This window comes from Pinus tabuliformis, chromosome 5_2 (genome assembly GCF_031772625.1).
Source record: "Pinus tabuliformis cultivar Carrire ecotype Pingquan chromosome 5_2, CPIR1, whole genome shotgun sequence".
NCBI classification, from domain to species: domain Eukaryota; kingdom Viridiplantae; phylum Streptophyta; class Pinopsida; order Pinales; family Pinaceae; genus Pinus; species Pinus tabuliformis.
Window position 1 is genome coordinate 321,032,777 of NC_142306.1, and position 27,645 is coordinate 321,060,421.

The window sequence follows — 27,645 nt, forward strand, 5'->3', positions numbered from 1 at the left end:
TCGACCTGATATAATGAATCAACATGAAACCCAAGAGTAAAGGCATCTTTAACATTATTTTTCGATACACATACCTTGCCATCGTTGAAGGTTACCTTGTAGCCTTTGTCTTCCATTGCCGAGATGGACACCAGGTTCTTTTGGAGGTCAGGTGCATTTAATACATCCTGGAATTTCTAGCCTTCTTGAATGGTTGTCCTCTTCCTTGATTTCCAGCATTCCTTTTACCTTTGCTATTGAATTTTCCATCCCTTCGATTACCATGAGAGGGATTTTGATCATCGTCACGGTGACAGTCCTTTCTATCAAGGCATTCCCTTGCATAGTGACCTGCTTTATTGCAAATGTAACATCGTCCTTTTCTTCCACCCTTAGGTCCAGCCTTTCTTTTTTATTTAGACTTGGAATTATTTCTTTTCTTAGCATGAGAAGAAGAGGCAGCAGGAGGACCTTTAGGCAAGGGCATTTCTTGCTCTTCTACCCTTGTTTCTTCTAGAATGCATCTAGCCATTAATTCCTTGAAACTAGGAATTACATGATTGTTCAGAAGAGTAGTCCTAAACACGTACCATTCGGATGGTATTCCTCCAATAGTCGTGAGTGCCATTTCCCTATCAGTAATAGTCTCCCCAATAGATAGGAGATCGTTCTTGATCTCAGTGATTCTTAAGAAGTATGCTTGCATACTTTCATCTTTACCCTGCTTGATTTCCTTCAGCTTATTTCTAAGAAACTAAACTTGATTTGCAGCATTAACTTTAAATAAACTCACCAGTCTATAGTAGATTTCCTTGGAGGTGTTCAAGTCAGAGATGTAGGCCACCAAGTGCTTGTCGATAGAGTCCCGAATGATCTTCTTTGTTTTGACTTCTCCGATTTTCCATTTGTACCTGGCAGCAGCGGATGCATTTGATGGAGGCTCAACAATATTTCCTATCACATGATCTAACACTCCTTGTTCTTCTCGGATAGCCTTGCCTATCTTCTCTTCGGTGATTGCTCTTGCTCTTGCTCGAGCTTTGACTGCACCTCAGCTCTGATTCCATGTTAAGTTATGGTATGTTCTATGCTTATAACAGTTTACTTCTTTTTCTTATTATATTCCACAGATTAGCAATCACATATACATAAAGTAAAGTGCAGATATAACATTAAATGATCGACAAGAAACAAGCCAAGACAAGAGACACAAGATGTGGTGGCTAGCCAAGGACAAACCCCACAATGTGTGGGGAAACCCTTTGATCAAATCTTCTTTTATCTTCAATAATTCAGCAAAGAGAAATAGTACAATAAATCTGATTTATATCAGCAGTAACAAACCCTATATTAGCAGCATCAGCATTAGCGGCTTCATCATCAAAACTAGGGCAGTCGATATCTCACAAACCAACCGTCGGATCGGCTTGATTCCACCACCAAAAGTTGCAGCCTTCAGAGGAGGTTCTGATGGACCTACAGCGCAGTTCAGAAGAGGAGGTTTGATGGTCCACGCTGGTCAAACTTTGGATCTTCAATTGCAGCTTCAGTTTCAGCAGCTTCCTTCAAACTAGGGCAGTCGATATCTCGCAAACCGACCGTCGGATCGGCTTGATTCCACCACCAAAAGTTGCAGCCTTCAGAGGAGGTTCAGATGAACCTACAGCGTAGTTCAGAAGAGGAGGTTTGATGGTCCACGCTAGTCAAACTTTGGATCTGCAGTTGTAGCTTCAGTTTCAGCAACTTCCTTCAAACTAGGGCAGTCGATATCTCGCAAACCAACCGTCAGATCGACTTGATTCCACCACCAAAAGTTGCAGCCTTCAGAGGAGGTTCAGATGAACCTACAGCGCAGTTCAAAAGAGGAGGTTTGATGGTCCACGCTGGTCAAACTTTGGATCTGTAGTTGCAGCTTCAGTTTCAACAGCGTCTTTCCACATGTGTGAGAGAGACTCTTTTCTGCGCAATAGAGAAGACCCTCTTTTCTGCGCAGGAGAGAGAGAGAGAGAGATGTGATGAGATGAGAGAGTGAGTGCAAATGAGAAAAAATCCTCCTGTATTTATACACAACGTTGATGTTTGAATAGATGCGACTGTTGGACTTGTGAGCGTACATGAGTTGTAGGTTGGCTTGATAATAATTCCATAGTCAAAATAAATTCATATCTCCATAAATACTTATCGGAATCGGATGATCTTTAGATCAATCCTACCCCTCTTGACGAGAGGAATCTAATAAAAATATTATTAGCCATGAATAAAGATGACCCACGTGAAGTTTGGCCCTAATTGCCAATTTAACAAAATCACTTACAAGAACACTAATTGAAAGAAAAAAGTGCCAACAATAAGAAATACAATACTTCCCGATATCCACATAAGTGATAGTGTCTCTTCTACACATTTCATTGTTTTGATCAGTGTTGCATGAAATGTAGTTGCTCCATCCCATAGCACAATTGGCCTCATGCATGTTTTAATAAAATTATATTCTACTCTCTCTCTCCCTCTCAAATCACACACTTTCACATTGAGATCAACCATTTCTTAAGCTCTCAGGTAACATGTACTAATATAATTCCAGCTCCCTTGTAAATAATAATTTTTAGGGCTCACCTTAAATAAAATTCTAAACAATAATGTTAGAAAGTTAATAATGTTAGAAAGTTGAGTAAAGAATAGCAAATACTGAAAAAGTCAGACAAAATCAAATTGCAAAGCGATAATGTCTCTTTCCACCAGATGCCCATGGTAATGTCAGAACTTACAAAAACAACTGACCTCAGGATTCATGTCATTGACTTTCCGAATAGCTTCCAGAACATTTCCATCCTCAACAGCTTTATGTGCAAAAACTCTATCACTTGCTTCTCCAAAATCTAAATCTGCTGTTTGCCACTAAGAAAAACAAACAATTTGACTTTTTTCCATTAATTTCTAAATAAAGGCCAACGTAAAGCTTGGTAAAACACCAGCAATATACCGAAGTCTTTAAAGGAGAAACAGGCCTCTCCTTTGATCTTTCCATTTACAAAATAGCTGAGACTTAGAACACGAAAACCAAACAACTCTGATACTGTAGAGAAAAATAGAATTAGAACTTAATTTCATGTATGGTAGATAGTTGAAACTCCATGGTACCCAAAAAAATCAAAATGTCCACAAAATAGCATAGGATACGCTCTGTACCAGACTCCATCATAAACTTCTTGGCTGCTTCAACAAAGTCATCTGTAGTCGTAATCAAGAAATTCATTATAAGTTTATTCATGTCACCTTTTGAAATGACAGCTTCACCACGAATTTGTTCCCATTCGACAAATGATATCATTTTTTTGGACGTTGAAGCAGACTGCATTGAGCATTAGCTGATTAGCCACATGCCTATTTAATACAAGAAACCGTGTTCAAAAAATAAAGATATCAGACAAAATACCAAATAGAGAAAAGTCTCTAGTGCAAAGCACTATGTTGATTCTTAACTGAGAACAACAAACAATAAAGCATCTATAGTACCGTATAATAATCTTATATTAAAGTAATGTGAGCACTGAAACGTAGTACTGAGGAAGAAAAAGGAGAAAATAACATGGAATAATGAGACTGCTATATTACGATTGGTGATAATTAAGGATATGCATAAATAAATTAGCAATAACCTTGAAACATAATTAAATTTACTTGGGAAGAAGTCTCTAAATAATTCAAAGATATGAACAAATTCCTTAATGGCATCATTGTCAACTTATAAACAATATTGTTTCTAAGAACCTCTAAATCATTGCAACCTTAGTGGCATTATTGTCATTATTAATCATTATAAGTTAGGTTCCCTAATGGTCATCTCTATTCAATGTGACTCACCTCTTTAACATTATATTGGAGATATTTGTTGCCTCTTCAAGGTAACTACCTTAGAGACACACTATGTCAAGTGTGGTGTTGTTGTTTGCATGACGTTACTACTCCAGTTTCTCAGATCCAAACATGCTTCACTCTTACTTCCCATCATACACCTGTGCTTCAGATTCATTCTACTGTGGTAAATCAATCAGTTCCTACTTCCTATACACTTCATTTGACATGTTCTAGCAAACATTACTCCATGATCATTTCTTCTAGCAACATTTCATGTGTTCTTTCCCAATTTAGAATGGTGTTGATAATTTTAACTTGTTTGTAAAGTGCAATATTATCGGAACTGGCCGGTCCAACCAGTGTGGGGCCCATGTTGAGATTTTAGAGATTTTCTTAATAGATTATTACTTCCAATGATTCTTCAATCAATTCATCTTATACCACATTCATCATTAAATAATTGTACAAGAAAATCATCAACAGTAAAACAATAATGCCATTAGAATCATGAAGAGATAGCCACAACCAAGACACACAAATGTACCCTAGGAAAACCCCAAACCAGGAGGAAAAACCCAGCAACATTTTCTTAGAGAAATTTATCCATTCAACCAGGAATACAATCTAAATTTTTCAAGTCAAGTAAAATCCAATAGACCTGTCACAAAGCCCAGGGTCAAACTTGGTTAAATTTCCCATGAATAGCCTCAGAAACTCAGTCAGCTGTGCCTCAGAAAATTTCAGCCTGCCTCAGGGAATTCGTCTTTCTGCACTGCCTCAGATTTAGCCTTCAGGTCTCCCACAGATTTGGGCCTTTCTGCCTCAGATTTCATTGTTAATGAGATCTGAATTGTGCCTCAGATGATCCGAATGGAGCCTCAAATGTTATCCATAATTTTATTGCCCAAATGGAGAGGATGAATGCCAATAAATCGTGGTTGAATGTGCCGAATTGTTGTGTCCCTTCACTAGGGCAGACTTTAAGCCGACCTTACATTTTGGAGGGAAAATTCAATTTTTCTTCTTTTGAGGCCAACTTGGAATCCACATATATATTGGCCATTTCTTAAATCTTTGGAGGGCTAACACTCGATTATGAAGACCGACCATAGCTACAAAATTCAACATTCCCTCTTAGCTAAGGAGGTATTCATAATGGTTTTTCCAGATGTTCTGTTGTTGAATAAAAATTTATCTATCCCAAGAAAAGGTTGAATGAGCTCAATTGTGTTAATGAGTCCATCCACCTCATGTTCATACCAGAACCATGAGGAAAGCATCCCCGCATCAGCATCAAAGGAGGAAGTAGTCACCCACTAGTCCTAGGGTCACTAACTCAACAAGTCGTCACTTGGAGACATGTCAAGAACCCTACCTGGCCCATCGTGAAACTTAGGGCCCATTTACCAGTCCCACAAGTCGTCACATGTCATTGAATGGTAAATACCTACCCGATGCTAGAAGGCACAAGCTCAACCCACTATCCAAACCCCATGGAAATATGGTCAAAATCCCTGAACAGGGGAGCAATCTAGGCCTTGATGCTTGATGAGCCAATCTCCCCAGCCAAACTCCATGGCTTCCAAGTCAAACCCCATGACCAAGGAAGAAATCCAAGCTTTATGCTTATGGATCCAATCTCTCCAGCCAAAATTTATGGCTCCCAGGTCAAACCACATGACCAAGGGAGCAATCCAGGCTTTGACGCTTATAGGGCTAATCTCCCTAGCGAAACTCCATGGCTTTCAGGTCAAACCCCATGACCAAGAGAGCAATCCAGGCCCATAGATACTACAACAACAACACTCCCTTTAACCAAGGGAAACATTCTCAATCAATCCAAGCTTGTCCTAGAAGTACACCATTTTCATCTAGGGACAGAGGTTTTGTGAGAATGTTAGCACGTAGCTCGATCATAGAAATGCATAGGAGCTTCACTACTCCACATGCATTGTTTTGTCATCACAGTTGCATTTGATCAAACAATCCTAAAGCAACCTTACTTCACAACTCGCCAAGCAAACTGCAATATATTTTGTTTCAGTAGTGTTGTTAGCTTCATGCTTATCATAGTTGACCCCAAGCTGAATCTGTGAATTGGAGCAGTTGTACTCAACACATGCCTTGGCTTAACTAACTAACTAGCTCCATCACCACAATCGCTTTCCAATCATCTCGACTGAGATCCTTCATCACGAATTCATAGGTCAACTCCCTCTATCTTGACAGCTCCCTCTATCACGGAGGAAAATCTTTCTGCCACTATTGCTCCCTCTGACACATGAGTCCTTTTGCTTCTGTGAACTAGAGAAAATCTCTCCTTATAGTCCTCTCCCTCTTCCTAGGAGAGTCCACTTGCCACAATTTTGCTTCGTTTTTCCAATACGTCCACTTGCCACAATTTTGCTTCATTCTTCCAATATGTCCACTTGCTTCTAAAGCCTTGGCAACATACGTGATGCACCTGCAATCCTCACAGGAAGCCATGGAAGAACAATTATAACACAGCAAAGAAACAAAGATAAGAGGCTAATAGCAAAACGTCAAGGAAGAGGGATATAAAGTACTTATCTTTTAAGGAATGTAGGGAATTTGTCAACTCCCACTTGATCCTTGCCTTCTTGTAGAAACTATCCATTTGCAACCTCATCATCCTGGTCTTCATCATCAGCATGTTGCTTTCCTTTCAAGAGCTAGGGTTTCTTCTTTCAGTGGAAACATCAACCTTCAATACTTAAGGTCTAGCTCTAGGGTTTTATTCACAAACTCTCGGGCTTTCCTAATCATATTCTTCAAGATTTGTCTAGGGTTTACAAACCCTGGGACGATCAAAATCAAATCTTCCAAGAAGGTCTCATAGCACAAGTGTTATGACACTTCTTCTCAACTCTCTCTGTTTTTGGAGCAACAAATCAAATTATCATTTCTCAATTACTTGAAGGAAAAACTCAAGCAACAGCTTCAGTAACATATCTATCATAGTTACACTAGTGCAATGCAAGTCATCCTTTGCATCTTTGACAAGAACACTTAGTCATAGAATATATTTCCATAGAAGTACAAGGTATATAGCATTAGAGTCTGCAACTTCAAAAACAATACTTCTATTTTTTAACACATATCTGAAGGAAATGTCCTTACATGGGTGTGAACATGAACTTCAATCAACACATCACACTTCAAGATGCCAAATGTTTTGGTCATAGGTATTGGATCACATATCTCCCTTAGCAGCTTTATCTTACTTTGAAAAATAATCCAAATTCAAAAAACAGTGATGACATTGGCTTATATGCTATCAGGTCTTCTAGGGTCTACAAACCCTAAGCCCAAAAATTTATGTGCAAATTATCCTACTGTATACAAGTGTCAAAACCACAAGAGAATATGCCATAGGATCTTTGTGCTTCTATAAATAAAGTTGTCAGCAAGGAAACTGCCCCTTCATTCATCATGTCAACAAGGTGAAGGTAAGTTGTCTTCAAAGGAGAGGATGAGATCATGACATTCTATTGCCTTCCATAAAGAAATGTTACACCTACAGGCATCTGAAACTTGAAAAAACTTTAAATTTATTTCTATTATAACCCTAACCATGAGATTTGCCATTGTCATTCTACAACCAATATGCAAGTGTGCTTTATGTAGTAAATTATTGGTCATTTGTTCCTTAGATGGAGTATAAGCCAACTTCAAGCTTTGGTTTGTGATTCCTTTAGAATGAAATTTCAAATACTACACTGATTTACCATAAGACAATGTGACTAAGAATCCTTCTTAGCAAACCTGTCCTATATTTAGCCAAAACAATTTCCTTATATTTGAATATTGTTATTGACAAGGAAATAATAGCTTGCTTCTTACTGCATCAAGGAATAATATCAGAACCAATGGAGGGAGCATATCCTAGTGTAGATTTTGTCTCGTTGATATTGACAACCCAATCAGAATTTGTGAACTTTGAAGTTATCGCGTATAGGGAAGAGGAATCTAAATACACGAGTAGAATTCTTTGCAACTTTAAAAGAGAGATGGATGGAGCTCTTGTAACATCAAAGGTGTCCATTGTAGGTATTCCAATTTAAATCAGCATTTTCTTTACAAACATGGAATTGAAATCTTCCATGCCTAAACAATAGCGCAACTGATATATGTGAAAATTCCTTAAACTGTAGCAACTAGAATTTATTCTTCTAACTAATTAGCAGTTTATTTGTTATACGATAAATAACGAATAAATTACACTGCAATTATTCACAAAAATTAAATACGCTATCGAAAATAAACTAGAAGCTGAGAAAATAATGCACACACAATACACAATAAAATCGACACAAATGTTTTTGTACTAACGTCCCCGAAAAAACCTTAAAGGCAGAACCAGTGCAGCGGATGAGGGTTTATTTTATTATTATGTAGCAATAAAACCTCATACAATAATCTGGATGCCCAACTAGCTGTCCTCAGCAAATTATCTAGTCAAAATATCTGTGAGACAAATTGTATCACTCCACAACTGATCCGACTCCAAATCTGGCTCAACCTGGGCTACACGAAATGCCCCTGCGCAGGTCGTCTTCGCACTGCCTCTGGAACTACCTGGAACCTCTCTCTCCCTGACTCTACCTCTGGAAATCACTCACTTGGCCTTCTGATGAAAATCCCAGCCACCAACAACTGAATCGATCTCCTCTCTGGCTGAATTGAACTCACCCTCTGAAGCTTTTGCGTAGTCCCTGCGTAGCCTCTTTGAGGAATAATGCGACCTCCCTTCTGTTGACTCTCCGGACACTAGAAACTCCACCGGAAATCTCTTCTACTGCTCCCTCAATAATTGATGATCTCCTTCTCTAGCTCGAACTTTTCTTCGTGTTGAACCTCTGCAACTGGATAGCTCGATCTACCAAGGAACTCGCTCCCTTTGCGTCTCGAGTGTTTCTCTCTCCATCCCATTGATTTGCCCTTATAATCTCTCGTCAAAGCTTCAACGGCCATGATTAGATCCCCATCAACAACTAAGATCATCTTAGACTCGATTTGTGTAGTCTGTAGAGCATTCTCGACTTTCCTTAATTAATTCCTATTAATTAACCAATTTTCCAAAGTTAGACTTAGGAAAATTTTAAATGATGCCTAATTAATTTTATTAAGGCATTTCGCAAGCTTATCTCGCAAAACCTTTTCTGGGTTTTGGAGATCAAGTGTTCCTTAGTCTCTTTGACACAAACTGAGACAAGAACACTTGTCTGATGCTACAAAATCTAACACTCCCTCTTAGCGAGGAAGGCATTCTCTCCATCTCACTACTCCAACATCTCTATTCATTTGTAGTCGAACCATGCTACTGGTGTCTAGCATCTGCAATAACTTGTCACTGTCCACCAAGCCACTATGCATACTTTGATTCATTTGCTAACGGTGTAGCTAAACCACTCTGCATTTGCATTGTTGCTGACATTGCATTGTACCATCCTGCACTACTACCAACACTGCCTACATTGCATTTGATCTCATGTTGTTGTTGTTGCTGCAACTGACAACTGATCTACTGTCCCTGCAATTGGTTTTTGCAACTATCCCTTGAGACTCTCACTGCAACTAGTCTCGGCTTTATCTACTGAGTATTTGTCTGCACCCAACAGTCTCTACGCCCCTCTAGTACCTAACTACAACTAACTCTGCACTGTCTCTCAAGATCTGACTGCACCTACTCGACATCTCAATCCTCCTGCTACTGAATATTGTGGGCCCTCGTCGCTAAGTTAATGATCCAAGAGGAAAGATCTATTTGATGTTGTCTTCCTTCGACCCCGTTGAATCCTGCAACTCTGAATCCTCACGCTCCTCCATCTAGAGGTATAGCTGCTATCAACGCAAAGTCCTCCAGCCTGGAGGTGAACTCATCTATCTCTATCTAAGCTGCAGACTACTATTCCCCCTTCTTGTCCTTCTTTTTCTTGGGATGCTGGGTGTTGTAGTGACCAAACTCACCACACCTAAAGCATTTGATTTTCGACGGATCCTTCTTCTTTTTCTCGCCTCTTTTTGAGTTTTGTCCCTGACTAGGACCCTTCTTCGCCTTTCCCTCACTACCAAGGGCTACATTCTCGTCCTCCTTCTCAATCTTCGGCCCTTTGTTGCTGCAGCTAGTAGTACTCTCAACTAGACTGAGCCTTAGCTCTTCTTGTGTAAAGTCACTCCATAAGCATTCCCAATTAGGCATTTTGTCTCGTCCAGTGATCCCCAGAACGAAAGTGGCCCACTGTTTGGTAAACCCATTTAGAGCTATTCGCACAAATTTAATTTCATCTGGTTTCTCTCCTACAACTACTGGCTCATCTCAGACACTCTGAATTCTGGTGAGATAGGGAGTCATTGCTTCACCCTTTTGCATCTTTGTGGTCCTCAGCTTCTCCTTGAGAATCATTAATGATTCTCTTATGGATATTGGTATAGCTTCACAACGGCTTCCCACATTTCCCTCACCGTATTCTTCTTAGCAATACGAAAGGCAATATGATCTCAGACTATATCCAAGACTATCCTCTTTGCTTTGGCCATATCCTTCTTATATTCATGAAACTAGATAGGATCTATCAACTCAGCTACTACTATTGTCATGAACTCTTTCAGGCCATGCTCATCCAAAAGGAATTGCATCCTAGCCTTCCAAACACCAAAGTTTGAGGCTTCATCAAGTCTGATCCCTGAGACCTGTTGCAGCCATCCCTACGAAACTCAAATAACTGGAGACTAAAAATGGAAATCTCCTCCTCCTTCCTGCTCGACCTTCACTCTGCTACTCGTACTCCCTGCGCAAATCTGCTCCTATTGCCTTCAGAAATCCTTCTCTGATCCTCACACTATCTGCTTCTCCTCAACTGGGCAACTCGCTCAACCTTCTAGAAGTCCTTTTCTAGAATCTGGCACATGATCTGTTGCTCCTGAAGCTCGCAATGGCTGACTGGCAAAACTGCTATTGGAAATCTCGGATCTCCCCCTGGAAACTTGATTTGGAAACCCTCTGAGAAATTCTAGAAATTCTTCTTCAATGTGCTTTTATCCTCTTGTTCCTACATAGATTTTCAGTTGAAACCCTTGCTGCAAAATTACTACGCCCAAATCTTCTCAATGAACTGACCGATCTGCTCACCAGAACCCTCTATCTAGCAAATCCACTGCCTACAAATTCTGCTTCTGAGGCTATTAGTATTTTTCCTCCACCTGGAACTAGAAATCGAACCCTCTGTCTCTATATTCACACTCCTAGCCAGGTTTGCGCAGATTTCGAGAAATTGTGCCCAGATCTCCCTCTAAAGTTGCACAATTTTTCTCCTCTCAATACTGAGCCTCTAATATGATCTTTAATGCTCTAATACCCTGTGAAAATTCATTAAATTGCAACAACTGGAATTTATTATTCTAACTAATTAACAGTGTATTTGTTATACGGCAAATGACAAATAAATCACACTGCAATTCTTCACAAAAATAAAATATGCTACAGAAAATAAACTGCAAGCTAAGAAAATAATGCACACACACAATAAAATCGACACCAACATTTTTGGACTAACTTCCCCGGAAAAACCCCAAAATCTGAGGGCTTATTTTATTATTATGCAACAACAAAATCTGAGTACAATAATTTGGATGCCCAACTTGCTATCCTCGGCAAATTATCTGGCCAGAATAATTGTCTCACTCAACTGATCCGGCTCAACTTGGGCTACATGAAATGCCCCTGCGCAGGCCCTCTTCACACTGCCTCTGGAACTTCCTAGAATCTCTCTCTACCTGACTCTACCTCTGAAAATGTCTCACTTGGACTTCTAATGAAAATCCCGGCCACTAGCAATTGAATCGATCTCCTCTCTGGCTTAATCAAACTAGCCCTCTGAAGCTTCTGTGCAGTTCCTGTGCAGCCTCTTTGAGGAATAATGCAGCCTCCCTTCTACTGACTCTCCGGCACTACAAACTCTGCTAGAAATCTCTACTACCACTCCCTCAATCACTGATGCTCTCCTTCTCTGGCTCAAACTCTTCTTCCTGCTGAATCTTTGCAACTAGATAGCTCGATCTGCCAAGGAACTTGCTCCCTATGCGTCTTGAGTGTTTCTCTCTCCATCCCATCGATTTGCTCTTATAATATCTTGTTGGAGCTTCAAGGACCACTATTAGATCCCCAAAAACGTCTAAGAACATCTTAGACTCGATCTGTGTGAGTGTCTAGAGAATTCTCGACTTTCCTTAATTAACTCTTATTAATTAGCTAGATTTCCTTAGCCTCTTTGACACAAACCGAGACTAGAACACTTGTCTGATGCTACAAAATCTAAAAATATAGATAATATTTCTCTTTGAGAGAGATAACCTTACAAGTGTGATCAAAAGCACACTATTCTATCACGACTTAGTCCTCATACTGTCAAAACATACAAAAAATTATTTGGCCACCTTCTGAGGCTTCTCAGTTCTATTTCAAGAGATTGAGATCTCTCGAGCCTATTGACCCTGCCACCTATACCTACCTACAAGTCAGTGAGAAAAGTCTTCAACCCGACAACGTGTGGTTGGTGGCAGGGAACTCAGAGAAGGGGTTGTCACACTAATCTCGACTCTCTCCGTTTGAGCTATCTCCTAGGTTAACTAAGGGGGGTGGTCCCTAATGAAAAGTTAAGTTAAAAGATGTGAGTTACTAGGAGAGTGTTATAGTGAAATAGTCTTTAAGACTTATAAGCAAAACTGATATGAGAAATAACCATAAATACATAAGATAAGCATGAAATACATAAACAAGCAGTGCCTTCAAAGTATTGCTCTTTAAGAAATGAAATTGTATTTGCTTAAAATGAAATGAAATGCTTTCAAATGGAAAGCCAAAATAATCTTGAAAAGTGAAACAATAAATTGTTAGCACAAGATATTATGAATGCTTTCAAGATGAATAAATTTACAAATCAAATCATGGAAACTATCTTTCTCAAAAGGATACAAAAATAACTCAAATATTAGACCAAGATGACAACATGCAATTAAGTTTGCAACCCAAAAATAATAGTACTGAAAGTGAAATCAACCATTTATGACAACAATTAAACCACAAGATAAGTCCATTTCCAAGTACAAGAAAAATTAAACTTGTTGCAAAATTAAAAGGAATTACAATGCTTGCATCCAAAGTGTCTCTTGAAATAATATTTGCATGTCAGAATTTAAACCATCAACATAGCAAGAAATTTAAAAACTTTGCAAACAAAGCAAATATGATAGAATGAGTTCTTGGGTTATTTTATTAATTAGTGCTAAGGCACTCAGACCTCATCCTCGCCCAAATGTTTGGATCTCAGAATGAGGAGTCAATAGAGGTAGAGGGTCCCTAAAAGTCTATTCATCCAACTTAAGTTGGAAGTAAGTTTTAATGAGACTTGGGGCCTTCCTATACTAAAATGCCTAGACGAAGTGCAAATTGTGTTAATTCCCCAAATTAAACTAATGCAAATGCAAATGCTTCAAAGAGAAATAGTTTGCAAAACTTGAGAGCATATGCATGTGGGAATTTAAATACAAGATTAGTAAAAGTTTGCATGTGGAGTGAAATTTATTGATTTTAAGCATGCACAGTATGAAATTTAAAAGCTAGAAAGCTAAGAAAAAACTAAAATCAAAATTAGGCCACCCACAAGAATCCCTCCTCTAAATGAGGAAGGGGGATGCCATGGGAAAAATCTCAAGCTCCCTCCAACAAATTTTTTTATCTTTTATTAGCACTTAAATCGGGTAAAAATGTCTCTAAAAGGGAAACCCACAATACGAGAGAGATCTTTACAAAGATGAGACTCTAACAAAGTTACTCTCTCCCAAAAAAATATAACAACAACAAACTTGAAGATGGAAAAAACTCTCCAAAAGAGATTCACAAGACTCAAAAGGCCCATGGCCTCAATAAGTTTGCAAATCTCTCCCAAGTGCTTATGGCCTCCCTAGAAATCAGTGTTTGGATAGCGTGAAGGGGTCTAGCATACACACGAGTAAGTAGTTTTCCAAATCTTCTCCTCAAGCTCCTTGTCGCCCAATGCTCAAGCCTATGGGCTGCAAAACACGAAAAAAATACCAATTGTTAGTGTAAAATTAGGAAAAAGAAACCAAAACTAAACTTAGAATTTAATTTACAAAGTACTAGCTCAAGTAATGGGAGAGAACCCCCATACTTGCCTCGCTTTAGAGATATAACTTTGACAGAAATAGGATCAAAGAAGTATTTTGAATTTTAAATGGATGATCAAGTAGCTATAGATTAAGAAAACTCTCTTTTTCTCTTCGTTGGATTGAAAACTTGAAGCGAAAAAATGGTTGAGTCTTGGATCGTTGTGATTCTAGGAGTGAGTTGATCTAATTGATATTTCTCCCACTTCCAGATGGATTCCTGCACACAATACAAAAGATCTTTCCCACACTTGAACATGTATTAGTTTGCACAAGATTAGAGCAATATAATGAATAAGATAAACCAAGCATTCCTCCTAAAATGAATTGACAAGCTTATCCCTAGAATACTACTCTAAATCAATGATATGTGCAAGATAGCTTGCACACATCAATCCAAGCAAGATGGCAAGCATAAACTAATATTAATTCAACATGCAAAAGAAATTAAACACCATAGCAGTAGTATGAAAGGACATCACCTAATAACGCCAAGATAACACCAGCCAAATATCCCCAAAGTCTTGATTGTATTAAGAAAGTATGCAAATACAAAATGGCAGATTTTCCTCAAACTCAATAGCTTATTACATGATACAATATGAAAGCCCATGGCTCTATTATATAGAGAGTTGGGAGCAAATCCCAATGAAGAATGACAATGACAAATGGCATTGGAGCCAATCCCAATGTAGAAGTGACTAAACAAGTGGCATGAGGTGACAATCCCAAAGAGAAATTTGAATTTGTTGAATGGAATTCTAATGCCAAGTGTAAAAATCGAATTCTGACAAGTGGACATCATGTTCTTCATCCCTTATGTGCCAAATTTAAATTTTATGATAGAATGACAAGTGTATATAGGTGGTAACCCATGTGGGGACAATTTCCCACAAAAATCTCCACCAGATATTCTCCCAAATGTGCATTAACTTCACAAATTCGAATTTCCAAGTAAGCAACATTCTCCTTTAATGCTAGAAATTCAATTTTATTTGAGCACATGTCATTTCCTTGATTTTAGGAGTCCACATCACCTTGGGACTTCACCTTAACTCTCCCATAATTTTCCACCTCATTTCCACAGCATTTAGCATGTGTGGATATTTATTTTTCTCCATATATTTAATTTCTGGCTTAATTAATTGCCAGATTTCCCACTAAACCTAGGAAAAGTGGGTTTTGAAGGTTCAAAACACATTTTTAACCCATCAAATTGTATCATAGTAGAAATTTGAGGATGAGAGGTGCAAATTTCATTACTCATACCCCATACAACTTCTCTAGACATCACTTATTACATTACAAATGCAATTTTATTATCAATTTCCGCAGTGTGTAAAATCTAAAAAATTAAAAAATGACTACCTAAACCTAACGAAATTCCACAAAATTTTTTGTGATCTAGTATGGTAATATACATCAACTCTAGAAACTAAGATGTGTTAGGGGCTCAACCTTCAACCCGTCGCCCCGGCTTTGGGGTAAAACGTGAGTGAAAAAACCCAAAAAATTACCCGCCTCTTAAAAAGAGGGGATAATTAACCAGATAAAAAAAACAGGTGTAATCGTTTCCTGATCGAGTCCCAACATCCTAGGCCTGTTACAGACTCAAAAACTCATAATTACTAGTATCACTTATTACAATTCCCCGTAGGGTGTGGAATTTGGGTACAAGAAAGATGATGAGAAGATAGAGTTAAAAAACTCTATTGAGTGATGATATCTGATCGTACAAGTGTCCTCTGGATCATCCTTAGGCATGGAGTCTTCATATAATCATCAGGTGCCACTCCAGTGGTCAACAGCGCCTGTCTAGGCCTGCGGCCTAGCCTTAGATATTTGCGGCCCTCTTTCTTTGTTCATGATCTGAGGCTTTTCGGTCTCTATTACTTGGATTGGGGCCTTGATCAGTCTCTTCTAGGCCTGTGGCCTAGACGTAAAACCTTTCAACCTCTAACAAATGGATGGAGACCTTTAGGTTTTGAACTTAGGGTTTCGACCCTCTTCATAATTTCAACCAAAAACACAAACAGATCTTTTGAATACATTTTGTCCTTCTTGCAAACTGAGATATTGGACTAGGGCTCCCTTTCATTAGATTGATCTTCAATTTGTGTGAGAGAACAAGCTGGCTTCTTCCAGGCTGCTCTTTTCAAACCAAGCTCTAAAACCATGTTGAGATTTTAGGGATTTTCTTAACTGATAATTACTTCCAATGATTCTTCAATCAATTCATCTTATACCACATTCATCATTAAGTAATAATACAAGAAAATCGTCAACAGTAACACACTAATGACAGTGGAATCATGAAGAGACTGCTAGACACAAAATTTACCCTGGGAAAAACCTAGCAACCTTTTCTTACAGAAATTTGTCCATTCAACAAGGAATACAATCTGATTTTTCAAGTCAAACCTGGTCAAATTGCCCATGAATAGCCTCAAAAACTCATTCAGTTGTGCCTCAGAAAATTTCAACCTGCCTCAGGGAATTCATCCTTCTGTACTACCTCAAATTTAGCCTTCAAGTCTCCCACAGATTCTGTCCTTCATACCTATGACTTTTGTCCTTAATGAGATCTGAATTGAGCCTCAGATGTCATTTGAATATTTATTGCCCAAATGGAGAGGATGAATGCCAACAAATAGCGGTTGAATGTGTCGAATTGGTGTATCCCTTCACTGGGGCTGACTTGAAGCCGACCTTACATTTTGGAGGGAAAATTCATCAGTTTAAAATTCAAATTTTCTTCTTTTGAGGCTGACCTAGAATCCACGTATATATTTATCATTTCTTAAATATTTGCAAGGCTAACACTTGATTATGAAGACCGACCATAGCTACAAAATTCAACCCAAACCGATCCATTTCAGGGGTCGAAACCGAAATAGGTTGGTTCAGTACCAAACCAGCCTATTTCACCGAACCCGCCAGTTCAAAATTGGTTTTGTGCAGTCCATACACGTGCAAGCCAGCAAAAAAAATTGCATTTTTACAAACAAACAAACAAAATTTAAATTTTCATTTGGGCATCCCACATCTAATGAAGCATTAGGCCCCCCTAAAGCTATTTAAACACATTCACCCCCTCTTTTTCACTCACACTATTCATTTGAACTTCTTGAAATTCTTGAGCTGATTTTCTTGAGGAGAATTGGAGAGTTTTTGCAAGGTTGTTCCAAGGGAGTTGATGGGAAGATTTGAAGAGTTGGTTGGAGAGTTGTTGGGTTTGTTACTAAGGGAGATTTTGGAGATGCTTCAAGAGTTTTTTCCCCAAAGATCATTCAGTGTTGCTGAGTGGTTTTTGGAGCTAATTAAAGGGGCAATTTTTAAATTTTGTGGGGGTTGCTACAGAGTTGATTTCTCTTCTGTTTGGAGCTTATTCTTTTCTGAAAATTTTGAGGACAACCCAAGGTATTTCATGGCATCCGTTCTTGTTCTATTTTTCTCTAAAATTTTGTTGTTTTTTCCCTAGAAATTTAAAAGCACTAGGATTTTCTAAGCAGAGTTTTAATTTTAGTTGCAAAAGTTGTTATGGCCCCCTATCATCTTCAATTTTTCTCTAAGTAATTGCTGTTTTGCAGGATTATTCTGAGAGATTTCTTGGACAGATTTGTAAGGGAGATTTTGGAGCTGATTGAAGGGGTGATTTTCAGATTTGTGGGGGCTACTACATAATCACAAATCTCATTATTCTATTGTTTGGAGCTTCTTTTCTTCTCAACATTTTGAGATCTTCTCAAGGTATTTCGTGGCTTCTATCACTCTTATTTTTCTCAAAAAAATGGTTTTTTGTCTTAGAAATTTAAAAATACTCAACTTTTCTATGCATATTTTTATTTGTTGTCATAGTTGTTATGGCCCCCAAAAACAAGAAAGATCCTAGTGTAGATTAGGGTTTTGGGTGATTTAAGGTATAATTTCAAGAGTGTGAGTTCAAAGGTCCCTATGGGTAAATCTAAAGGGCTTAGTTTGACCAATAGAAACTCAAATAGGTTCTCAAACACATGCAATCAAGGAATTACATTTTGTTGTTATAAATTAGGATTTCAATCAGCAATTTACAACATGCAAAAAATTTGTAACAATAAGAAAATAGCCCCAAAATATATGATAAACAAGTCACAAATTTGTTGAATTTTGGGGTAGCTACGGTCAATATTCCTAGCTACTCCAAGTTGGCCCACCAAAGAAATATAAGAGAAGAATTTTGAATTTAAATTTTCGAATTTAAATTGCCTCCAAAAAGTCAAGTTGGCCCAACCCAAGTGACGTGCCCATTGGGGCACTCTAATCTACTATAGATACACCATTCATCATCCTCCATTAAGCACAAAAATTCAAATCACTTATCTTTTGTTCACACATGGGAGTTCTTTGAGGCAGCAAACTAAGTCTCTTCCAAGGCAAACCGAAGTCATCTAAGGCAGACCGAAGTTACTTCTAAGGAAGATCAAAGTTTTAAGAGGCAGGCCGAAATTCTCTGTGGCATAGTTGACCTAATTCTGAGGTCAAGTTCACTGAATTTCTGAGGCTATCTCAGCGGGACGATTTTATCTTTGTTTGACAAGGTATGACCTAGGTTTGCTTATGGTCAATTTAAATTTGTTTCTAACTAAAAGATCAAATTGTATCTCTTGTTGAATTGGATAATTTCTCTAAGAAAAGATTGTTGGGTTTCCCAAGGTTGTGTTTTCCCAGGGTAAACATTTGTGTCTCCTACTTTTGGCTTTTTCTTCATGATCCTACTATCATTATTATTTTAGTATTGAGATTTGCTATGTATAATTGCTTAATGATGAATGTTCTACAAGAAGAGTTAATTAAGTTATCATTAGAAGTAATTATCAGTCTAGAAGATCCTAAAAATCAACATGGTATCAAAGCATGTGTGAAAGAGTAGCCTTGAAGAAGCCCTAGCCCTTCTCATCCCTAGAGGAAGCCCTAGTCCAATCTATGCTTGTGATTTGAAAGAAGGATGAAGATTATAGGAAGAGGGCCAAAACGCTAAGTTTTAGGTCAAAATGGTCTTAGTCCATTTGTTAAAGGCCCGAAATGCCTCAATCAATCCAAACCAAAGTGCCTCAGTAAATGGAAAAGTCAGTGACGTTGTCCTCTGCTGAAATTTGTTTGCAAAAAGGTCACGGAAAGAGGGATTTGACTAATGCATTTTGTTGTCGCTTGAAGTGTACACCTAAGACACAACGCTTAGAGTAGGGGTTGCCACTCTGATCCCTACTCACTTCGTTTAAGCTATCTCCTAAGCAGGCTAGGGGGGGTAGTCCCAAAAGGTGAAAAATGGATGAGGGACTTGTTGAGAATCAACAAGTCTAGGAGATACAAATGAACACCTTAGCAACTTGAGTTAAAATTATATGGCAAACGACATTATTGAGCAAAACCAAATAGATTCAATTAAATTCTTAAGATATAATGAGAGACCAATGTCTTAAATGCTCAAATGAAATTCACGATACTTGCACAATAGCGATTAATGTATCAAGTTACCAGATAAACAAATGTTGGAAAGATGATTTAGCACCAAAGACAACAAAGAGATGGGCAATGAGTTAAGAGAGCAACAGTGAGCAAAATAAACTATAGTAATGTAAAACTTGCAATTATGAATAATGCTCATAATCTCAATTGTTGTTAAAATTGGCAACTAGGGCCAAACTCCATGTGGATCACCTTATTTATGGCTTCTGATATTTTTCCTAGATTCCTCTCATTGAGAGGTGTAGGATTGATCTAAAGATCATTCGATTCCAATAAGTATTTATGGAGATATGAATTTATTTTGATTATGGACAAATTGTCAAAGTTGGCCAGCAAACTTATGTAGGTTCAGAAGCCCAACAGTCATGTCTATTTAACCTCAACGTTTGCATATAAATACAAGGAGCATTCTCCTCATTTAGACAATTCAATTCACTCATCTTCCCTCTCTCTCTTATGCATAAAAGGAGCTTCTCTCTCTCACACGTGTGGATGAAAAGGAAGACGTCCTAGGGAAAAGAAGACGCAGAAAGAAGGACGCTAGCGCAGCAGGTCATCTCTTTGACCAACGTTGACCAAGCATTGACCTTCTGAGAGTGCGGATTGGGTGTGGTTGCCCCTCCTAGGCAGGCCACAATTTTTGGCACAAAAATCGAGGTGATCTAACCTCTGATTTGACCGATATTGACTGCCCTAGTTTAGGGCTACAAGTTGACTTCAAAAATCTACAAATTGACTGAACTTTTGGGGCTGTTCAAGGGTTGTTTCTTCAAGTTGTTCGAGGACAAGTTGACCGGAAATTGACCAAGTATTTTAGAGGTCAATTTTAGCTAGTTTGACCAAGTTTGACTTTGTTGATCTAGGGTTTGCTGCTGCTGATATAAAATTACAGAATTCAGATTTTGTACTATTTCTCTCTGCTGAACTATTGAAGATAAAAGAAAATTTGATCAAAGGGTTTCCCCGCATTGGAGTTTGTCCTTGGCTAGCCGCCACATCTTGTGTCTCTTGTCTTGGCTTGTTTTATGTTGATCATTTAATGTTCTATCTGCACTTTACTTAATGTATATGTGATTGCTAATCTGTGGCTAATAAAAAGAAAAATAAGTAAATTGCTCTAAGCATAGAACATACCATAATTTAGCAATTGTCGATTATCAAGATGAAATGCAAGATCTATCCAAGTGAAATGCATATCTTGGTCAGCTTTAATTAGATGCCTACTTTAAGTGAAGCATTCTCCTCAGTTGTTTTGAAGCTAGTCACAAACACAAGTTGTAGAAAGAAGTGTTGGGGAAGGAGGCTAAGGCCTCATTAATGATACCTACGCAAGACTTCTAACTGCGCAAGTGCCTTCATTCCTGTTACCGCTCAAACTAGCAGGGGACCTAAAGGGGATCCCTAAAGGGCAAAACCAAGGGCAACAAATGGAGACTTAGCCCACTGTCACCTCAGATAAGGCTCCCTACTATTTACGGACTTTCACCGATGGGAGGAGACCCGCTATATTATGGAGTCACAAATGAAGGATAAATCAACAGGTGGATATGGAGTGACCCAAATAATCCCTTTCTAGAAGAGGTTGAAAAATAGAGCTTGCTTGCTTTATAAGCAAGGTACAATGTCTTCTAGGAGAAGGATGGGAAGATTTGAGGGTTAGGTTTAGAGAATATGACTTGTGAAAGAGTTTCCCAATCCCTAAAATTCTTATTGAAATTGGTATCCCGAATGGTTCTTGAAGAATTGTCTTTTCAAAAGAATAAGACCACATGAGACCAAGTGGACCTAGCCTAGGTTAGAAGGTAAGAGTTTAGCAACCAATGATGTTCTTAACTGAGACAAGGAGGGGGAAGGATCAAAGGAGGAATTTACACTTGAAGGTGTTGAATTGATCCTATGAGGCACTAGCCTTGCGGATACTAGAGCAAAGTTTGATCTCAGAGCTAGGACTTGACTTTTCTCACAACTCCACCGTCGAAATGGCTTCAAAATTGGAGGAGGCCTTGAGGAGACACCAGTGCAGGAGAGGCTACGAGATCTTTTTGGAGGGCTATTTTGTCAGGGAAGTGATGCCCTAGGTGACCCAAAATGGCTAGACCTAGGAAAAGGTGAAAAGGAGTTGCTTTTAGGTGACCACCTCTTGGTAGATCAGTGCCTTAGTCTTCGGAGAATGGAGTCTATGATAAATATGAATGAGGACCTTTGGTTCTTACTCAAAGAGGCCTCAAGACTACTTCGCTCACCTTCTAGGTCAAAGAGAAGCAATCTTACAACTTTTATACTTCGATGTGCAAAAGGTGATGGCTTATCAAGATGAATTCATTGATAGAATTACCCCTAGGAGATTTCATTCAAATTACACGGCCCATACATTGAGCAATGCTATATAGAGACAAAATTCCACAATTTAGGCAATAAATGCATGCAGCAATTAGCCCTAAAGATAGCGAAAATCTGAGTCCAATGTATATGACAAAGTAAAACAAAAATATCATTAAAAGCATGCACTTACATATAATAGAATATATCCAACCATCTACAATTTGACAATAGAGAAGCTCCAAGATAAGATAAACCAAATTCACACATCAAAATTCATCCATAAAGCTCTAATTCATCCTCTAAGAAAAAGTACGAAATTCTCAAGAGAGAGAAGAGATCCATTCCAAAGTGATGATGAGCAAATGAACTCATCTCACTTGGATTTATACACTAATGAGGAGTTCGAATTAGTCTCCTTGGTCTACATAAGCCCCAAATATAAAATAATATGCCAATAATCTAACTTTTGTGACAAGACCACCAAACTAACTCACAAATGAAAGAATAAGCCTCTCAAGAGGTTAAATAATAATCTATGCATGTCGTAGGGCCCTCTAAGAGGCCTGATGAGGTCTATGGGTGCCATAATGAAGAGTAAGACCCTCAACAATGATGGACAAGGGGTTGGCCCCTTGTTATCCAAACAATAAACATATGGTGCTCCTAATGGGTGTGGGGGCACAATAATAACCTCATGGGTCTCCAAATGAGCCGAGGACGCTTGTAGATTATCTGCAAGGGCTCTGATGATGGTGTAGGGGATGCCACATCGTCCTACAAGTTCTGGATCAGCGGCCAAAGTGCATGGTACATATGTGGGGCCGATTGGGCAAAGGTGAACTAGGTGCATCTTCCTCATCCAATGGGAGTATCTCGAGTAACTCTAAGCATCCTCGGCGATCCATGGAGTGTTGTCTACTGTTGTGGAGGCTCATGGCTCTCAACACACACCCGACATGTGCCAATGTAGCCCTCTGGAGGATTAGGACCCCATATAAGGAGACCAAACCCAAGACAGAGACCATCTGCAATCCTGCATAAGATCCAATGTGTCCCCTAGCCTTCTAGTACAACAAGTCATTAGGGAAATCAAGTAAATGAGCTTACCAACCATGGACCACCGGTGGGGACTTCATAATGGCCTGCCCTTCCATAATGGGCTTCGAGATGTGCCAGTGTCTCCTAAACTCCAAATGGGGTTAACCAAGTATCCTATTAGGTGGTTTCTACTTCTAAAGGGGATAATATGTTGAAGGTACATCCTTCAAAATGTGGTGGCATGTGGTAGATAGATGAATGAAGTAGGGGATGAGAAGGGACAACCCTGGGCCACATGTTGGGATACAAGGGTAGCTAATAAAAGGGAAGTCGTTTATAATGTATAGACGGAAGCAATCGTGGTACATGAGGTGCCCCGACCTTGATTTTTTTTACCCTTTTTTATATGCCTTTTGCCTTGTTACCGCTTCAATTAGCAAGGGACCTAAAGGGGTTCCTCTGAGGACAACGGCTAAGTCAAAGGCAACGATGGAGACTTAGCTCATTGTCACCACAGCTAAGACTCCCTACTCCCTATGAACTTTCACCGATGCGAGGAGACCCGGTAGTTGGGAAGTCACTTATAAAGTATAGATCAATGAAGGGGAGAAGTGACCCAAATGATTCCATTTCTAGAAGAGTTTGAAGGATAGGGCGTGCTTGCTCTTTAAGCAAGGGACTTGATCTTCTAGGGAAAGGGGATGAGGATTAGAGGGTTAGGGTAGAAGCATAAGACCTATAAAAGATGTTCTCAATCCCTAGACCCTTTGAGAACTTGGATTCTCGAGTAGTCCTTGCTAAATAGGCTTTGGTGAAGAATGGGACCACACGAGGCCAAGTGGACCAAGCCCAGGTTAGGGGTGGATTTTGGCAACCAATGATGCTCTTCACCTGGCCAAGGTGAAGGGAAAGGATCAAAATGGAATTTTATCCCAAAGACTCCAAATTGATCCTAATAGGTTCTAGCCTTGGGAACACCTAGGAAAAACTTGATCCTAGAGCTAGGGCTTGGGGTATTCGATTCCACCGTCAGAATTGCTTCAAATCTGGAGGAGAGCCAGGGGACCCACCAGCGCAGTTGTATCTAGGAGATCGAAGTTTTCTTGTGGCTAGTCTCCCAAGAAATTGATGCCCAAGGTGTTAATTTTTCATAGGGCTACATTATTCTTTGCTTTGATAATTGCATTTATTCATTAATACATTAAGTTCAAATCTACATCATTACTCATCAACATATGCAATTATATAGAAAGAACAACATCATAATCAATGCATTGGAACATAAAGGAAAAATAGAAGAAAGGTATGCACACACATAGAGACACCAGGATTGGTCTGAGACCAGAGCAAAACCCACTATGGGGAAAACCCTTGCAAATCTTCTTCTTCTTAGAAAGTCATCAAATGATTCAACAAAAGAGAGTACAATGATCCATAACTTTATCTATGCAACAAAACAACTATGATATCCATGAAACAGATCTAATCATGCTTATAATCAAAACCCTCATTCTGATGGTTGTAATATGTTGTTACAAACTGAAGTCAATTGTTGGATACTATTGTCACTAAGCAGAATCTTTGAAATACTGAAATCTCATCTACGAGTCCCAGTCGCAGGGAGGAGGAGTTGTGCGAGCATCTGTAGCAAATCTAGACGCTCTCTACATAACTGGATGACTGCATCCAGAACAGATCTAGACGCTCCCAGGTGAACTGGATGAGGGCATCTAGGATCAAACATACCCAGTTCTGCCTCAAGCCCTAGATGCTCTCATAATGCTTTTGTGCAAGCGTCTATGGCAGCCCGGACGCTCTCAAGACCAATATGTGTGACTGTCTGGAGACTAATACAACCCAATCTGACCCTCAAGCCCCGGACGATCCCATAACACACTGTGCCAACGTCCAAGGATTCCTGGACTCTGTCAGGACCACTGTGTGCCAGCGTCCAGCGACTAAAACGTCTAGTTCTGTGCCAACGTCCGAGATCCAGAAAACCCTAGATCAGTGTGAGCTTCGACCCTGAGATTTCAGACCCTTATGCGAACTTTCCCTTGACAGACCTGTGCGAACCAAGACAATAATAGAAGAGAAGATGGCTTGATCAATGTGTCCAAATGAGCTTGAGGTATCTTCTATTTATAGGCTTTCATGAGGGTCCACTTGGGGTTGAGGCTGACCTAAGCAGTTACACATGTGGTTAGGGCCAACCCATTCCATAATACATGTATGAATAAAATAATTCAAAACTCAACTTCCGCTTGACCAAATTGGGTGATCTTTAAGTTGATTTTGGTCCTCTCGAAAAGAGGAATCTAATGCAATCATTATCTTCATAATATGAGTTGTCCAAGCTGGAATTTCACCGCAGTTGCAAAAATTAACACTCCCTCTCAACTAGGGAGAATTCCACCTGCCAGTATTTGTCCATCGATCAATATGCCATTCTTATGGCTTGTGTCATCATGTATCATTCCTGATCATCTCTGCCATGTAGTCATCATGCCATGACCACCTCAAGTATCTCATCATCACAAATCATCAATGTACATCTCAATCTATCCCTTATTCCTACTTATCTCTTGATTGTTCATGGTCGTATGTTGAACATTCTTGAATCTAGAAGAAGAAGAATTTGTTACCGGAGGGGAGCTTATGCTACCACCCTCTAACCATCAGGTTGCTACCTGGAATCTTTGCCAGCAGGCTACTATCCGGAATATCATTAGCAATCGTCATCGGAGAGCATATCATCAAGGAGCACATCTCAACTTGTAACCACATCGAGCAGCACATCTCGACCTGGAATCTCATAGGGGAGCTATACATCCACAACCCCATATCGAGCAATAGGATATCCAAGCACGCAGGGGAGCACATCTCGACCCTGGGATCTCATCAGGGAGCTCAATCTCAACTTGGAATCGCATAGGGTTATCTCAACCCATCCTATTGCCTACTAATCTTCCCATCAATGACCCTGAATAGTCATGTGGTAGAACACTTGCATCATAATCGACTTGGGTTGTACACTCTCAACTCGTTGGCCAAACGAGGAGCGGTATTCCCGACAAGCCCAACTTGTGGTTATGATGACAAATGGGGTATAATCTACAAAGACCAGACAGGGGAGCAGCGTTCTCCTACCCTATTAAGATAGGGGAGCAACATCATCAACCCTAATGGTAACAGATAGGGGTCATTCCCTATTGTCCAAAGTTCCCTCAAACCCAGGATCCCTCCATCTCAATTCCTCACCCTAGGAGCTCAGACAGGGAGGAAGAGTTGGCTCAATGTCCTCAATCAGTATTGCTCTCATCGTACTCAAATCTGGTATCTGCTTGTCTCAATAGCAGTTGTTTCCTGTTCATATAAGACATCAAATCAAATATCATTTCAGAACATAAATAATCATATATATCACAAAAGGATACCATAATAATCCTCCCTCTCAAGGAGGTGCCAACCACAAGCCTGAGCTTGTTTTGAACAGCTGCACTGTCTCAATATATGAGAGTATATGGCTCCCAACTATAAGTATGAATTTTTCTGCCAATCGGATCTCACTCTATGTCATCACAATGTATCCATGTCATATCTAGATCATGCTCAAACAGCTCTCTAAGGAGCTTCTTCAACCTGCCTTATGGCTAGCCATGCTAGCAACATCATGTTCAACTTCGGTTATGCTATGGACCTCTCATCCAATATATCATGGCAGATCTCGTACCAAAGCAACATCCAAATGTGCTTGTCAGCGATAATCGCAAATATCAACAATACATCCATGCAATCACATATCATAAGAGAAATATCTCATTCTCAAAAATAAAAAAACCTCATACACATATTTCAAAGGATGCTTGGTGGCAACTCTATGTGAGTGAAGCACCGCAATCATGAATTTATTCAGGTTCTATGCCCATCATACATATACAAATGGATGTTCAGAACGGAACATTAATGCTTCAATCAACTGTCGGGTGCCATGTCAAGTTCAACAACATCTTTGAACTTCAAATCGGAGTATCCAAGGATTTGCATTTTCATTATTCAAAAACATTTTCCAATAGCTTTGCAATATAGAATTACTTTTCCAAATTCCAAAAATCGATTCATCGTGCCATGATACATCATTTCGAGCTTAAAAAGTTATCTCCCTCTGATTTAGATCATCAAAGGCTCATCATCTGTCAAGAGTAAACCATCAATATGTAAAACCAAAACCATAATCAATATCAAAGCCATACCATGGAACTCATCATCCTAACTTCATCAGATAACTGTCAAATATAGACATATCTGGATCGGGGAGCTTGCTTCATGCAATGCTCTCTACAAGCATAATTCGTTACAAAGTCGACATAATCAGACTTACATACATCAGTGGTGTATCATCACACCAACAAAGTCAGCTCATTAGAGTTTAGAAGTCAAATCAAAACTATTATCAAAGTCATCAATATCACAGTTTCGATTCTTTCAACCAGGTGACAGGGAGAGCTCATATCATGTTGTGACTTCATTTATTATTATGCCAACAAGTTGTCATCAACCAAGCATTATCAATCCGAACTTTATCAAGTCATTATCATAATCATAATATATGTCATTTTGGTCACTAGGTGCACATGTATATACCAAGGATGAGTCATGTAGGTTCCATTTTCATGCTGAATCACAGTTATCAATACCTCAACCATTGTGCTAGGAACGAGGAGGCCAATACAAAAT

The 27,645-nt window shown here is 39.2% G+C and overlaps 1 protein-coding gene across 6 annotated transcripts in view; it reads right to left on the reverse strand.

Moving 5' to 3' along the window:
- LOC149158795 (protein GID8 homolog) overlaps nucleotides 1–27,645 on the reverse strand; it is a 280,111-nt gene that overhangs the window by 174,007 nt on the left and 78,459 nt on the right. For 3 of the 6 annotated variants that reach the window (XM_089433378.1, XM_089433380.1, XM_089433381.1), the window contains 2 exons: nucleotides 3,160–3,331; nucleotides 2,761–2,867 (listed from right to left, as the gene is read on the reverse strand). In XM_089433378.1, the coding sequence (XP_089289504.1) occupies nucleotides 2,761–2,867; nucleotides 3,160–3,331 (279 nt within the window). Of the gene's footprint in view, nucleotides 1–2,760; nucleotides 2,868–3,159; nucleotides 3,364–13,866; nucleotides 13,930–27,645 lie in introns of all 6 variants that reach the window. The other 3 variants (XM_089433384.1, XM_089433379.1, XM_089433382.1) reach the window with 3 other exon arrangements.